The 15,613-nt window shown below is 49.6% G+C and overlaps 1 protein-coding gene across 1 annotated transcript; it reads left to right on the top strand.

The window, feature by feature from the left end:
* The first annotated feature begins 8,513 nt into the window (after positions 1–8,513).
* Positions 8,514–9,937, top strand: LOC142578333 (uncharacterized). The gene is made up of 2 exons (XM_075687731.1): positions 8,514–9,300; positions 9,387–9,937. Exons 1-2 carry the CDS (start codon positions 8,514–8,516, stop codon positions 9,935–9,937), a joined length of 1,338 nt encoding a protein of 445 aa, XP_075543846.1.
* The last annotated feature ends 5,676 nt before the right edge of the window (positions 9,938–15,613 follow it).

Raw genomic sequence — 15,613 nt, 5'->3', positions numbered from 1 at the left:
TTTCTTCTTTTTTCTTTTTTTGTCAGCTGGCGTGTCAGACGCCCTTGACACGCCAGCTAACGCGCGTGGGTTGACAGACTGGGGTGAGGGGAGGGGGGTCTTGGCTTTGACCTTGTACACAGCGTTCCTTTACTAATTCGACACGCTAACACACTTTCCCTCGTTTACACGCGCTCCCGCCTCACACCCCCTCCCCTTTAGAAGAACCCCACCTATATATACTGTGGCGAGGAAAGCATATGTCGCCTTGAAGAAGACAAGTCCACTTGTCGAAACGTTGGCTCCTGCATTCACCTTGTTCACGTTTTGCTCATCGTATTGAGAGAAGTTGTAATTTCTAGTTCGCGTTGGGTGGAAATCGGTGCATAATTGTTTGTGCTTTCTTTTACTGTTGTTTAGTTTCCTGCGAATGCTAACGGGTACATTCGGCATGTTGCTGGAACTGCTGCGCCCCAGTATCACAAGGCAAGACACCGATTACATTCCTGTAGTCTGCCGTAGTGGCATATAGACTTTGTATTTCGCGCGACGCAGGAGGACGCCGGTACAGAACACATGCTAACGTAACTTTCGGCGACGAAACGTTCATTTGAGGGATCGCCAGTCGTTTGTGCGCAGGCGCGAGTAAGAGCGGGCGCGAGAGAGAAAATCTGGCGGCTTTTGCTCCTTGAATATATGACTATATGTCTAGGTACTACGGAGGTGGTTTCTTAGCGCGTGTTGTAGACATTTGTCCCTAGGCGTGCCGGCATCGGGGAGTGGGGTATAGAGTTTGTATGCGCTCGGACGCTGGCTGCGGGCACGGTAAACTAGGTGAAGCAGCCGGATCGCAGCTTTCTTGCGCCTTATGGCGATGTAAATAACATCACGGATGCTTCTGTGGGAGCAGTAGCGACCGTAGTAGAGCCCGGGCCGCATATATTTGAATATCTAGACCCATGGCTGAAAATATTGCTACTGGTTTTCTAGTGGTACTACTGGTTTTCAAGTGGTGTGAATTAAGTGGTCTGATGTGGTCCCAGTTGAAAAGCTAGTGGTCTGTTGCTGGTTTCAACTGGTCCCAGTAGAAGGCTATTGAAGCCAGAGCGCCTTAGCAACCGCGGTTGAATGCAAGTGGCTGAAAGGCCGCCGGTGACGATGACTGATCCAGAACGAGCGCCGCAGGCGCGAGAAAGTCCTTTCGACGTATATGCAAAGTTCTGACTGATGTTGCAGAAGTCGCGGCGCGCGGTAGTGCTGGACTTAGCGTCACAAGTTGGCGGCTAGACCTAACTATATTTATTCAATTGCGTTTTTTGACTAATTGAAACAACATGTCATTATTTCGCATTATTGGCGGCGCCTCAAGGGCACCAAAGCGGCAACGGGGGCACCAAAGCCATAGAACCCGGAATGGTCCGTGGGTTGAGGCTCGCCGAGGCCTGCGCGTGCCAGGGATGTAAAAGATCGGCTGTCCGCTATCGCGGATAGCCAATTTTTTATGCGAACACCCCTTGGCACGCTTCGGCCTCCGCGGCCTCAACCCGCGCGGGCCGCCCTGCTTCCAGCTTTGATCACCCCGCTACCCCTTGCGGTGCCCATAAATCCTGCACCGCCTGCTGTACTATGACTTCAGGTGCTCTCCTGAGGCCTCCGTTTGCCGGTTACATGTGCCCTCCTGGATCAGTGCTCGTAAAATATCCAATCTATCATCGCGACGAAAAAAGCGACCCGCGACTTATACAACACCAGTCAGAATCTTGTCCATTCACACACAGCAATCAACAAACGGAGTGCCCGTGCCCACTGGCTCACAGCGCGGGTAGTGTTAAGAACGGCCAGCTGCAGTGCAAGTTTGCCAGCCATTTACGCCAGCGGTGGCAACCTCATCTTGGAATGCCGCCGCCAACCTCTAGCCACGGCGTGGCTAAGTCGACTATGTGTCGGTATCAATACGCGCATCCTCCACTCTTCGTCGCTTCAGCTAGGATGCGATGTGACTGAAGGAGTTCGACGAAGCAGGCTTTGTGCGCAACACGACAACGTGGACCTGATCTCCTACGGGCGGGGGAGCTGCCGCGGGAACGCCGACGGAGGCTCCTTCCCACGCACCGACCAAGACGCAAGACAACGCGCTACCCGGAACGGCTCCGAGTTCAACGAAATTCGTATGGTGTCGGTTTCGGACCTTGAACACGTGTGTGTGTGCATGTGCGTGTGTAAACCGTCCTGCGGAGAGGTGGCTAGTTTGCGATGACTAAACGAACGTTCGCGTCACCTTGTATCGCGGGAGGACCGAGTGCTTAAAAACTGCTGTTGTGCGGATGCTCGACACACTTTTCTTAAGCAGCCATGTTGGACTGAGACTCTCTCTCTCAAGCAGTCATGTTAGACTGATGTACTTTCTCAAATAGTCATGTTAGACTGATATAAATACTGTAAATAAACCCATATTCCTCGTTCTCGATGAGAGGCAGTCCTTCCTTTTATCAACGTCCTCCATAAATACTTCGTTTGGCGCAAAACAATGGACACAAGAAAAGGCGACAGGACAAGGCGCCTGTCCTGTCGCCTTTTCTTGTGTCCGTTGTTTTGCGCTAAACGAAGTATTTATGGATCCGCACCAACTAGCCCGCCAACACATTGTGATCAACGTCCTCAGCGTGGATAAGTTGGACGACGGCATGGGCCAGCTACCTTCGAATTCATGCCGGACTCCAATCTTGACAACGGATCACGAGCGATGGGATTAAGCCCCCAATCCTGACAGCAGCCATCGGCGGAGCGTAAACTCGACCCCAGATTTTCTCTCTCGCGCACGCTCTTACTCGCGCCTGCGCACAAACGACTGGCGATCCCTTAAATGAACGTCTCGCCTTTCGGCGCGCTCTGATTGGTTTAGCAGTTTTGCGACCACGGTCGCGCGACGGAAAAATCGAGCAGCGAGCGACAGGCCCAGAAAAGTCGCTTTTCGAGAAAAGCGACCATTTCCGACCGGTCGCACGACTGCTGTCAGTCGTCGGTGAATGAGCCTTCCGCATCACCAACTTGGCAACCAAAATTTGAACACACACACACACACAATCATGGGCTTCAAAGAGCTTTGCGGGTGTTAGCGTTGAGACACAAATGAGTGAAGAGCTTTGGAATAGGATGGATGAATGGAATGGATGGAAGGTAGGAGCGTCCCCTTTGAAACGAGGTGATGGCAGTTGCCACCATGCTCATCTTTTTATTTTACCTTTTATTTTTGTTTACCTGTGTTGTGTGTTATTAAAATTCGCGATATTCTTTAAATACGTCTTCCTACCCTTTTAACCTTATGTCACCTCCCTGCTTTTGAGCCACCAATCCTCCAATCGCCTTTTGCTAATTTCCACCGCATATTTATTTACATGACTATTGTTATATCTGAACCATAGGGCCTCAGGAAGCGTGACTGTGGCCGCATCGACATCGGGATTGATACCATCACATTTTAGTATGAGGTGTTCCATTGTTTCTACATATTTACCACACACAGTACATGTGTCTTCTTCTTCGTTAAATTTCCTTTTATAGCTCCACGTTCTAAGACATTCTGACCTAGCTTCAAAGAGTAGGGCACTGCCTCTTGAGTTATCATAAAACGCTTCCTTCCTGATCTGCTGTTTCCAGTATCGATATAGTTCCATACTACGCTTCTTTTCGATTGAATTTACCCAATTTTTACCTTCCGCGTTTTTAACCTGTCGTTTAATGCTCTGTCTTTCTTCGTCCTCGTGTCTAGCATACTTACTGGTTAGCTTCCTAGTTCGTTTCCGCCATTGTGAGTCAACGCTCTTTCTGTATAGGTATTTAAATACCTTAGCTGCCCACCTGTTATCGTCCAATTTCCTCAAACGTTTTTCGTATAGGATTTTACGTTGAGCTTCCCGTGCTTCGAACGATGCCCAGCCCATATCCCCCTGTACTGCTTCGTTTGTGGCTTTCCCGTGGGCACCTAGTGCTAATCTTCCCACAGCTCTATGATTTACTTCTAGTCTCGACTGAACCTCTGCCCTTAAACACAGGACCGCATTCCCGAAAGTAAGCCCCGGCACTATTACTGCCTTCCAAATACCTTTCAGTACCTCATTCTTGTTGTACCCCCACAATGCCCTATGTTTCATTATCCCGGCATCTCTTCGCCCTTTTGCTATGAGAGACTGTCCGTGCTTTTCCGTGTACATCTTCCCTTTGTTTATCCATACCCCGAGATATCTGTATTCGGCCACTCGGAGTATTTCATGGCCTTGTATTGTAAGCTCATCAGTTGTACCGTTGAAAAACATCCCACCGGACTTAGCTACTCTAGAACTGAAACCTAAACTGCCTCCTTCGTCTCCACAGTAATTATCCAGAGTTTTGTAGTCGAGGAAGGCGAGGATATCGACAATTTCCGGGTTTCAGCACCAGTACAGCCGCCTTGGATACCGCGCACGTCCCCCGGGTCCCCCTCTCCTTCGCTTTCTTTCCCAGAGATCGCGAATGCAGCAGGTATTGGCGGCGAGGACTTACGGAGTCGCCATCTATCGGAAGCGCCTCGCTGGCGTATAGTACGAGGGATCACGCGGCGCGCTCCTCATAGGTTTTGCTGTCAGCGCTCACTGAAAACTCTCCCCGGACATTTCTGTAGGTACTTTCGAAACGAGAGAAGTTTTTTAATGTCTAAATAATAATCTAGGGCAAACTGAAAGCACAGAATCGCTTACAGACGCTATTTCTTTACTGAATACGTACAGTGAACGCCACTGTGCGCGGTCGCCGCGATGGAGTCTCCCGAACCGGCTTCTTGCGTGAAAGGTAGGTAAATGCTGCGAGCAAACTATGTGAAATATGTTCTTATAATGTTTGTATAACTAAATGGAGCGTAATAGAATGAAGCCTCAATGCAGCGATCACAGTTTCGCAGCGACCGACTGCGCGTCTGCATGCTATTAGATTTGGAGCGGTCGTGCTTGTAGGGAGGAACTTGACTCTGCGTCGGGACTTAGGCGAGAAGGTTTTATTTACATTATTTACAGTTGAAACAAGACATATATCGACAGTCTAGCGTGACTCCCAAATGGAGCCTGCAAGACAAAGTATACAGCAAACGAGCACACAGCTCACGAGTACATTTCGAGCACAGAGCACGACGACGGGCACGACGACGAGCACGCACTAGCAGCCGACAATCGCTGCTTATAAGCACTCCGCTCGACGTCATAGTTCGACGTCATTGAAGATGACCCGCCCTTTTGGAGGAGGAGGGCTCACATACACGTATACACACACACACACACAGGTGCAATGGTCCGGAGCCGACGTCAGAGGGGCTTCGTAGAACTATGAGCCGCCCCGGGTAGCACATTGTCTTGCGTCTTGGTCGGCGCGTGGGAAGGAGCCTACGACGACGTTCCCGCGGCAACTCCCCCACCCGTAGCAGATCAGGTCCGCGTTGGGGAGTTGGGTAACAACAGTTGGCCCGCCGAACTCATTCGGCGCCTCTATATTCCAGAGCTGCCTTTCTCCTTGGTCGCCTCGTGTGTCGGCAGACTGTGACGAATCCTGGGGCCCCCGTACCGCAAAGCACCCTTTCGCCGAGGCGGCGCATGGTCGGTTAGCGTCGTCGTCCTCGCTCATTCTCCGAAGGGCGCCGCCACCCCGGATTGATCGACGCACCTGCAACGGGCTGAAATAGCTGCAGGCCGATCCTAACAATGCCTGTCCGCGTACTGCTTCGCTTTCGCCGCGTGCGCGTTTTCGCACCGTGCCTTGAGCTTTAGGCCGCAGGATATGAGCATTTGACAGTATACAAGCAACCATCGTTGCGTGAGCGCTATCAGAACTGTTCAAAAATAATTTCATTGTAGAGACTTCGACGCCTACGGGGACTGTGATGTGCCGTTGCGACGATTCAATCTTCTTTCTTTTTTCTAAATTCTTGGACATTTCAATATTATTTCTCGAGTTGTGTCGCACTATATGTTTATCGGTGTTCTCAGTGTGCGATTTCCCGCTGCTTCTTTTTTTGTAATCCAGTGCATTAATTCATAACGCAAACATGACCATATGCCATGCTTTTTTTTTAATGTGCTTCTTACCGCTCCCTTTTTACTCCAGTGAAATTGCCAGTATCTATAGCATCGACAAGTTCATAGACCAAACCGTCGTGACATTAGTCGGGCAGCGGACTCGGGCGAGCGTCTCAGAGCGCGTTTTTCGAACATCGCAGACCCGGAGCCGTAGCAGAAATCCTCCTCGCGTCTGTGCTTGCTGCATACCCGAATTGTAGCCGATGACTATTTGCCGATTTTATGTTTCACGAGCCAAGCTTCACGCAGCTTCTTGTCCTGCGGCTACGTATGAATAAGGCTGACACTGGGTTCCGCTGCGTACGTCCGGCACTGCGGCACCGAGCAGTAGCCTACCATGTTGCGCACCTTCAAAGGCAGCCACTACCTATTCTAGTGCTTTCAATCGTTGTAAAGGAGACACTCGAAGCGGGAAAATCTCGCCAATAAATGAGGACCGCAGCGTACGAGGGAACTTAAGCTTTCCTTTTCAGCTCGCTTCGGCGCTCCCGAAGCAGCCGACGCGGCCGCTATGTCCACGTGATCCCTAATAGCACGTCACGCCGACGGTGGCGCCAGCTTTTCCAGTGGTGGAGCTCGAGTCGCGCGCCCCGGAGTATCACCCACACGCTTGTGAGGGAGGATACACAGAAATCTTAAACTTATACAGAGGGATGAGAGCCAAATATCCCCCACCCCACAAAGCTCTAACGCAGGAGGAAGCAACGAGTTGGCGCAGATTGCAGACAAACTCCTTCCCAAATTTATACATCCTAAACAAAATGTACCCAACACAATACAGAGACACCTGCCCATGGTGCGGGGCCACACCCACACTATACCATGTCACATGGGAATGTAAACACAATAAATCATTCCACCAACACAATAACCCGAGTGCGGAGCAATGGGAGAGTCGGCTTACCAGCTGCGAGCTCACGGCCCAAAGGGCCTTAGTGCAGCACGCTAGTCAGGTAGCCAGGCTCAGTGGAGCCCTGGAATAGGGGCCCACCCTTGCTGGAAGAGGCTCCAAGTCGCCGGCGCCCAAGACGACCGAGACCTCGAGACGCTAAATCCTTGAAGGAACCAAAATAAAGTTTCTCTCTCTCTCTCTCTGCACCAAATAACACATGGTGCTGCACTGATAACTTGTGATAAGCGCATGTGCACATCTTCTGTCAGACTGTAAGGCTTGGCAACCAATACAAATGCGGCATCGTGGCAAATACGGCTCACGTCACAAGTAAAAAAAATTATAAAGTTTTAATTACCAATTTTAGCGGCAACATTGCATTTGCAAAATTGAAGGCCGACATTCATATCTTGCCCAACAACAACTTCACAAAAATCGTCGTAGGGTACTATGGCCTGCAGTATTTTGGCTGTGGGCAGCCCTGAAAGAAAACGAAAATTAAATTGTGTCTCAGTGACGCTGATCTCCCCACCATATTAGAAAAACGGAAAACGCGCCACCTGCCTCCCTGCTGCTCGGGCGTTAATGTTATGACAATTACGAGTTATCTTCATTGTGATCAATGTAGACCTGTGTTTTTATTTGCTGCTATACGGACAAACGTGATTATCCGAGCTGCGACACCACCAAGAGATTGGGAACAGAATAGAGCACGCTTCGCGTCGATTCTTGGCGTCACCATAAAAAAAAAAAAAGAAAAAAAAAGAAAGAAAAGAAGACCGCGATGAAGCCCGTGCCAGCGAAACCTGTTGGGCTGCACTCGCAATGGAGGGGGTTGAGGGATGAACATCACTGATCCACTATTTCATATTTCTTTCTCTACTGCCATACTGGGCGCCGTCCGCAGTGCCAAAGTACTGTAGGTTGTAGCACCTAAAACGATTTTAAGAAGTTTTTGATAAGTAAATAATATGACTTCGAGTCCTCAATTCTGGAATTGAAGTGCTTGCTCTATAAATACTAATTAAGGGATTATTAAGGATATGGTTATTACTTATCTGCCATATTTTTCACGCTACCGAGTTCCTAGTAATCACAGACACATAACTTCATAGAATATTGGGAAATATCAATACAATATTCACGTTTTATTTTTTTGTAATATTCTGTGCAGCTGACAGACACTGTACTCATGACATGAAGTCACACAACAACAGTTTTCTGAAACTTTTGAGGGTAAGAAGGAAAGCGTGAAACATAACGGCAGGTTTCGCAGCGGCTTCTTGGAGCGAGCGGGAGAGGGGAAGTAAAAGCGAGCTGAACATCGCGGCGCCCGCGACTATATCGCCGATCGACTATATCTGCCGATCGACCCCGACTATCCGGTGAGTGCCTCCATCTACGCGGACGACATCGCCCTGTGGTTGTGAAGCCCACCACACAAACACCGCAGCGCGCGCTCGGCCCTGCAAAGTGCTCTCGGCACCGCCGCTGCTTACCTGAGCAGCATTGGCCTTGCCATCTAGGCAAGGAAGACGGAGGCCATGCTGCTCCACCCAAGAGCAGCCGCCCGCCGCACAGCACCCCGACTGCACCTGGAAGGCGTCCAGTTATCCTGGAGCACTGCAGTGACGTACCTGGGGCTGCGCATTGATCACCGACTGGCCTGGCTGCCTGCTGTCAAGACCCTGCATGTTCAGGTCCTCCGGGTCCGCAAGGCAGTCTCCCAGCTTCTTGCCCGAGGACAGGGCTGTACCACTGGGTGGGCACTGCGGCTGTACGATGCAGCAGCCACCTCACGCCTGCGGTACGCCCTCCCACTCGTGGCACTACCACCTGCCCGTCTCAAGAAGCTGGAGCTGCAGCATCGGGCCGCGATTAGGCTCTGCCTGGGCGCTCCCCGCAGCTCCCAAGTCGCTGCAACATTGGCCGAGGCGGGAGCATGGCCCCTGTCACTCCTCCTCCTGCAGCAGGGGCTACGCCATGTTGACCGCCTCCACCATGCACCAGACGGCAGTGCCCTGCTCTCCCGACTGCGCTCGCGGCCCCATTCACAGATGGGCAGACTCTGTGGGCTGCACGAAGAGGTGATTGGGAGGCCTCCAGCGAACAACGCACAGCTGCCTCCTCCCCAAAGACCACCCATACCCATCACCACAGAGCTGCCCGGCGTTTCCAAACGGCGCTCCCCGACTTGTGCCCTTCAACAGACGGCTGCCTCCCTCCTGCATGAGGACCACGGAGGAAACCTGCAGATCTACGTTGACGGCTCGGTGATGCCGGACACAGGCTCGTCGACTGCGGCCTGCGTGGTGCCCACTTTGCGGAAGAGCAAGCAGTGTCGTCTCTCCGACCATGCGACGTCAACAGCGGCAGAGGTAGCGCAGGCCTTCACCTGGCTGTGGACTTACTCGCAGAGGAGCTGCCAGTGACCCCAGTGACCATCTACTGCGACTCCAAGGCGGCACTTCTCAGCCTGCAGAGGCCAGAAAGGGCCAGCCTCGGGGTTGCCCTGCTCTCGACAAGGCTGATGGCGCTCCAGGAGGCGGGCTGCTCAGTGTCCCTGCACTGGCTTCCAGCCCACGTAGGGATACCGGGCAACGAGGAAGCAGATGCACTGGCAAAGCGTGCCCACCACTGCGTGGTCCCGCCCAGCCTGGCAGTGACAGCCAATGATTTCACAAGCCACAGGCTTCGGCGCCATCTGCTGGCCTGCCATCCGGACAAGCGGCTGTCCTTGGGTCGCCCTCCGCGACCACTTCTACAGCGCGGCCTCGCACGTAGGGGGACCTCCCTCCTTCTGCGACTAAGGATTGGCTGCTGTTGGACGGGTGCTCGCCGCCACAGGCACGGCCTCATCGCCTCTCCAGCCTGTGCCTCCAGTGGGGAGCCCGAGACCCTGGAGCACCTCCTACTGGCCTGCCCTGCTTACCTGCAGCAGCGTGACCGTCTCCTGCAGGAGTTCTGACGCCTGGGGCTTCCTTCTGCACGGCAGGAAGACATCCTCTTCCCTGGTCGTAGCGAGCTACCAGCCCTCCTGTGTCCTCGAGTACCTCGACTCGTCGGGGCTCTCGGCGAGACTCTAGGATTTTCTGCAAAGACGGATAGCCTCACGGCTATCCAAACCACTCTAGGCTACTCGACCTGCTCCAATCATCTGGCTCCTGCTGGATCACCGCCCCCTGGCCTTTCACCAGATCACCACTCCTACCGGACCCACTGGGCCCTTCCTGCCGGACTGCTCAGCCGCTGCCATGGCGACACTTTAACCCTCTACTCTCCTATCTCCTTTGCTCCCACTATCCCCCCCCACCCCTGGTGACGCTGAGCCGTGCTCCCGCAAGGGCTGCAGAAAACAGCGTCAACCTTTCCTTATCCCTTCAAGAACCACTTCTCTCTATATATACAGCCTGTCGAGTCAAACTCGCCACATCAAACCGCCGCCAAACTCTTCGGCCGCACCGAGTCTGAAGACGATCCAGAGAATCCCATTCGCGACTTTTGACGGCCGCACCAGGCCGCACTTATGCAACGTCGCTCTCAATGAACGCTTCCCCATAAACGAGAGCGCCGGGCGCGCTCCTTCAACGCCCTCTTGCTGCTGCCTTTGTTCGTTTTCGTTGCGCGTTCTGAACGGAAGCCTTAGGGAGCGCACCCGGAAGAGCACGACAGTCATGTAAATAAATATGCGGTGGAAATTAGCAAAATGCGATTGGAGGTTTGGTGGCTCAAAAGCAGAGAGGTGACATAAGGTTAAAGGGGTAGGAAGACGTATTTAAAGAAAATCGAAAATTTTAATAACACACAGCACAGGTAAATAAAAATAAAGCAAAATAAAAAGCTGAGCATGGTGGCAACTGCCAATATCACCCCGTTTCAAAGGGGACGCTCCTACCTTCCATCCATCTATTCACGAGCGCACCCCACATGAAACATTCCGCTAAGGCGAATAGTTTAGCGACCATTTTGCGAATTAAATTTTTTCGCCCGCACATTCATGGGGTGTTGATAGAGCTGCAGCCGACAATTCTGCGGCGCAATGCACCGGGTACATGAGCTCAGGCTACCGGATACCGGAGCATTTTTTGCCATTTGCGCCCAGTCAAGCCGGCGGAAAAAGGGCGTCTTCAGGCATATGAAACCCCACCGCCCCCGCCACCTTGCAACCGGGGCCCACGGCCCCCCGGCCCCCCTGCTGCTACGCCACTGGTCCGCATACATTAAACCCGATAGTCGTTGCTCAACAACATTTCCGCCTTATCTGTACGACAGATTATACCCTAGATTGCTTCGTTGTAACCTTCTTTCCATACTTATCATATAAAGCGTGAGCAGCAGAGGACAACCTTGCCTTAATCCTTTGTGTATCTCCACAGTTGGAGTACTCTTAATTTCTTCCCATGTTATTTCAACATTATTTTGTCGATATATTTCCTGTAGAAAATCAGTTACCTCATGACTGATACCTTCATCTTTTAATATGATCCACAGGAGTTCCCTGCTCACGTTGTCGTATGCACCACTTATGTCCAGGAAGGCTAAATATAGAGGTCTATTTTCTGCCTTAGCTATTTCTATGCACTGGGTAAGCACAAATTCAGGCTATCATCTAAGCGCCTACCACTTCTGAACCTGTTCTGAAGTTATCCAAGTATTCTATTACTTTCTACCGATGACTGCATTTTTAATCTCACCGCCTGCATCGCCAGCCTATATATAGCTGATGTTATCGTAATTGGTCTGAAGGATTTGATGTTCTTATCCCCTTTCCCTTTATAAATCAAATTAATTTTACTCTGTTTCCAGCTGTGTGGAATTTGCTTATTTGTTATGACTGCCTCCAATGCTTTTATCAGCGTTTCCTTGCTTCTTGGGCCAAGTTCATTAACTAACTTGATTGGAATTTCGTCTTATCCCCGCGGACATGCATTTTGGAACATTTGCTGCCGCCTTTTTCCAGTTAAGATTGGTCAGTTCTAAGCTGTTTTCTATTATGCTATCCTGTGTTGCTCCCTCATTTGGGGCGATTACCCTATCGTCTTTCCTAAATGACTCTGCTATAACTGAACCAATGTAGTTCACAGCATCATCTCCCGCTAAACAATTTCCTTCGGCATCGTGAATTGGTCTGTTCCTGCTTTCTGTGATTCGCTTTACCCAGCCAGCTTATATGGTTCCAGAATTTTCTTGACCCCCCTTTAGTTGCATCGCGAACTTCAGCCAGCCAGCGATCAGAGGACTGCTTTATTTTAGCCTGGACGAGGACCTGCACTTGTTGTTTCTTTTGTCGATAAGATTCCCATTTTTGGCCTATTTCATCTTCAGATAACTGCGCCCTCTTTGCTTCTCCGTGTTCCCTTGATGCAGTGGCGTAGCTAGGTCATCTGGCACCCGGGGCCCATAGGTCTTCTGTCACCCCCCTCCCCGGAAGTAGCCGGCGGAAAGAGGGGTGTCTTCAGACGTATCTGACACCCCCCCCCCCCTCACTGGCCCCTTGCACCTGGGGCCCACGGCCCCCCGGCCCCCCCTGTTGCTACGCCACTGCCTTGATGCCAACCGTCGTTGTTCGATGACCTCTCTAATTTCCTTATTTCACCAACTTCATGGCTTCCTCTTTCCTCTCCGGCGGTTTACTCCTTGTACTTATTTTATTTTTGTACTAATGAGTTCTAACTGATTATAATCTCACCTTTCCATATGGGATGTTTCTCTATTGCTTCCTCTATGCCGGCCGCTATTTGTGCTATTTGTTCGTCACTTAGTTTCGCATACTCTTTTTGACTTCTCTGTATTTCTCTTTTGAGCAGGGCTCCCTACTGTAGACTAATACGCTTATGATCACTTCCGAGGCTGTACTTCCCCTCTTCGTCTATTCCCATTATTGCGACATTAATTGTCCGATAGGACTTTACGCTTGCAGCGTCACTACGGCCATAGCTACGGCGTCAAGAAAAGCTATAATAAACAATTAAATAAAATGTACCATTTTATAAAAGTAATTTTGACTTTCATGTTTAATTACATTAGGAGGTTATTCTATTAGCAGCAAGCAATTTGTTGCGCTTAGTTTTGAGTAACCAACTTTACGTGCCTTCACCAGCCAAGTTAAGCCATCATAAAATATGAAGACGCCAAATAAACGAACACACACAAGAGAAGAGAACGGGACAGGGCGCCTTCATATTTGGCGTCTTCATATTTTATAATGAACAGCTACCAACTAGCCCAACAAGAAGTGCTTTTAAGTTATGCCATGTTAGGCTACGAGCCATGAAATCGATAATCGAATTCAGAAACAGAGGTGTCTAACTAATGAATCAATCTTCATTACACACGTTGGTTGAGAGAAAGCGGCACCTGCAGTGACTCCTCCTAGCTTACGAACTTCACACGTTGCCACGAATCGAGCCCAGTTTGGTGCTAGGTTAGAGCCTCGACATAAAGCTTCTGCGGAAATCTGCAAGGTGCTGTCGGCCTCGGTGGGTGCCGCCATGTTTGATGACACAAAGCTTCCTGGGCTCCCGCTAAATGAGTGAAATAGCGTCCACGACGCAAAACCCAAACGCAGTTTGCGTCTCCCGCATGCACAGTGTCTTCGATGCTATTTCTTTGGGGCTCCTATTCTAAAACTCCGTTTCCAATGCAAAAGTAATTGCGTTTGGTGCCCCAATGCCGCGCACGCGCATTGCCGAATTTTCTCGCGTTGCTTACATCCGCGTCCCGCTACCACATGGCGAGAACTGCGTATTGACATCTGATGCATGGTATGTACATCCTGGGATCAGAGGTGTGCACAAGTCAAGGCTACACCGGCACTATTTTGACCAACAGGTTGGGTCCCATGTAAGGGCCGCACCTTGTCGAAATTGGAAAAAAAGAAAGTGCCACCTTTACACGAGTCTATACGGTATTCAATCATCTTGCTATTTGAGCTATCCTCTTTGCTCACACAAAGAACGTCGCTGTGGTCTTTTAGACATAGACTGCACTATTTTCAGGATTGGTCGACGTTTTTGGTGGAATAGCTACATAGCCAGAAAGAAAACTGGTCTGACATTGCCAAGAATGCTTATTTGCAGTAAAAGCAGTAAAAGTCAAGCCAGCACATGGTAGTTGATAACAACCTATAGTAGTTGACCGACTGCTCAACAATACATATTAAATAAATAATCTTAAGTTCTAGCTTGTCTTCACATTATTATTACTAGTACTGTCTGCCCTTTCCCATATTTTTTCTCCTGCTACCATCCACTTATAGGCCAAACCACTGTTGTGGTTACGTGAAAATGTTTGGGATTATCATAATCATCATCCCACGAAAGTATGTGTGCACATGGCCATTCCTGGAGTTACCCACTCTTGAAAGCTAGTGATCTGTGGATAGGCATGTTCCTACATTACATTTAGTAAACCATCACAGTTCAAAGAAGATGCTAAATTGTGTCAATGGCTGCAGTTTGCAATTTGCAAACAGCTGACGTACAATTATGATAATGCTGGAATGGCTGTCGCTTTGTCTGCAAGTGCCACTTTGGCAATTACAGCTTTATTCAAAAGAAATGAGGACGAAAGTGCAACAGCATCTGAGCTGGCCTCTTGTTGCACTTTCATTGCTTGATACAGTATTCTGTGGAGAGAAGTTAACACTTGTTTTCATCATTAATTCAGTCTCCTAGTGACAAGTTCAATGAGCATGCCACAATGCACCCATGAATCAGCTGTACTCATGCTCCTAGTGGATCCAACTGCTTTGACAAAAACTGTACCTCTTCCATGTGTTCAACTCTAGTGCAAGTATCGTCTTGGGATTTTAGAGCAGCTGAGCCAAACTGAACACAACACAGTTGCATCAACAGAACTATAGTTTATACTGGTTCCCTACCATGTCAAAACTCGCAGTATGAAACTGGCTAACAACAAAGGAAACAAAGTATTGACAACTTTTGATACCAGCGTACCATAAAATTGCCCTACTCATTTGACATGCCATAGAAATGGAACTCTTCAAATAGAACTCTTCAAAACATTAACAAATCTTTTGTTAAAATTTTTGGGCTTATTGTCAAGCAAAATACGTCACCTACTTACAAGTTGCAAACCAATTACTTACCAGTGCAAGCTACCAGGATAGCATCAAATCTTGGTGCACTTCAATAAAGATTTACATTTAGCTGCCTGAAAACTTCCGCAGACAAAGCATGCAGAAAAGAATGTTGCATTTTCATTTCAATCTTGCTGAAGTAGGCGTTACAGCATTCGTTCAACAGAATGGGCAAAAATCAAATACCACAAGAACAGCATGTAACCATCTGCATTTCATACTTTGTTTTGCCATGGTTAAATTTATGAAACAAACTGCTGTGGCTGCAGCAGATGACTAGGCACCTTGCATGATCACACAAAAATGCTTGTGCTAATGTGCGAGCTACTAGATGCAACATGTGCCTGCATTTAACAAGAGATTTTATGTGGTTCTGGATTAAGCTCCTTTATTGAAAAGCCCCACAGTGGTAGCTAATACCATTGAAAGGTCGGAGGGAATACCATCGAAGATGTAGCCTAAGAAGCATTATCCTTCCTAGCCTCAAACAAAACCATGACGCCCAAATATCTTCAATAATTGGGTTAAAACAGACTCACAGAA

The sequence above is a fragment of the Dermacentor variabilis genome, chromosome 4, assembly GCF_050947875.1.
Source record: "Dermacentor variabilis isolate Ectoservices chromosome 4, ASM5094787v1, whole genome shotgun sequence".
NCBI lineage: Eukaryota > Metazoa > Arthropoda > Arachnida > Ixodida > Ixodidae > Dermacentor > Dermacentor variabilis.
This window is presented reverse-complemented; position numbering and strand designations above follow the sequence as displayed.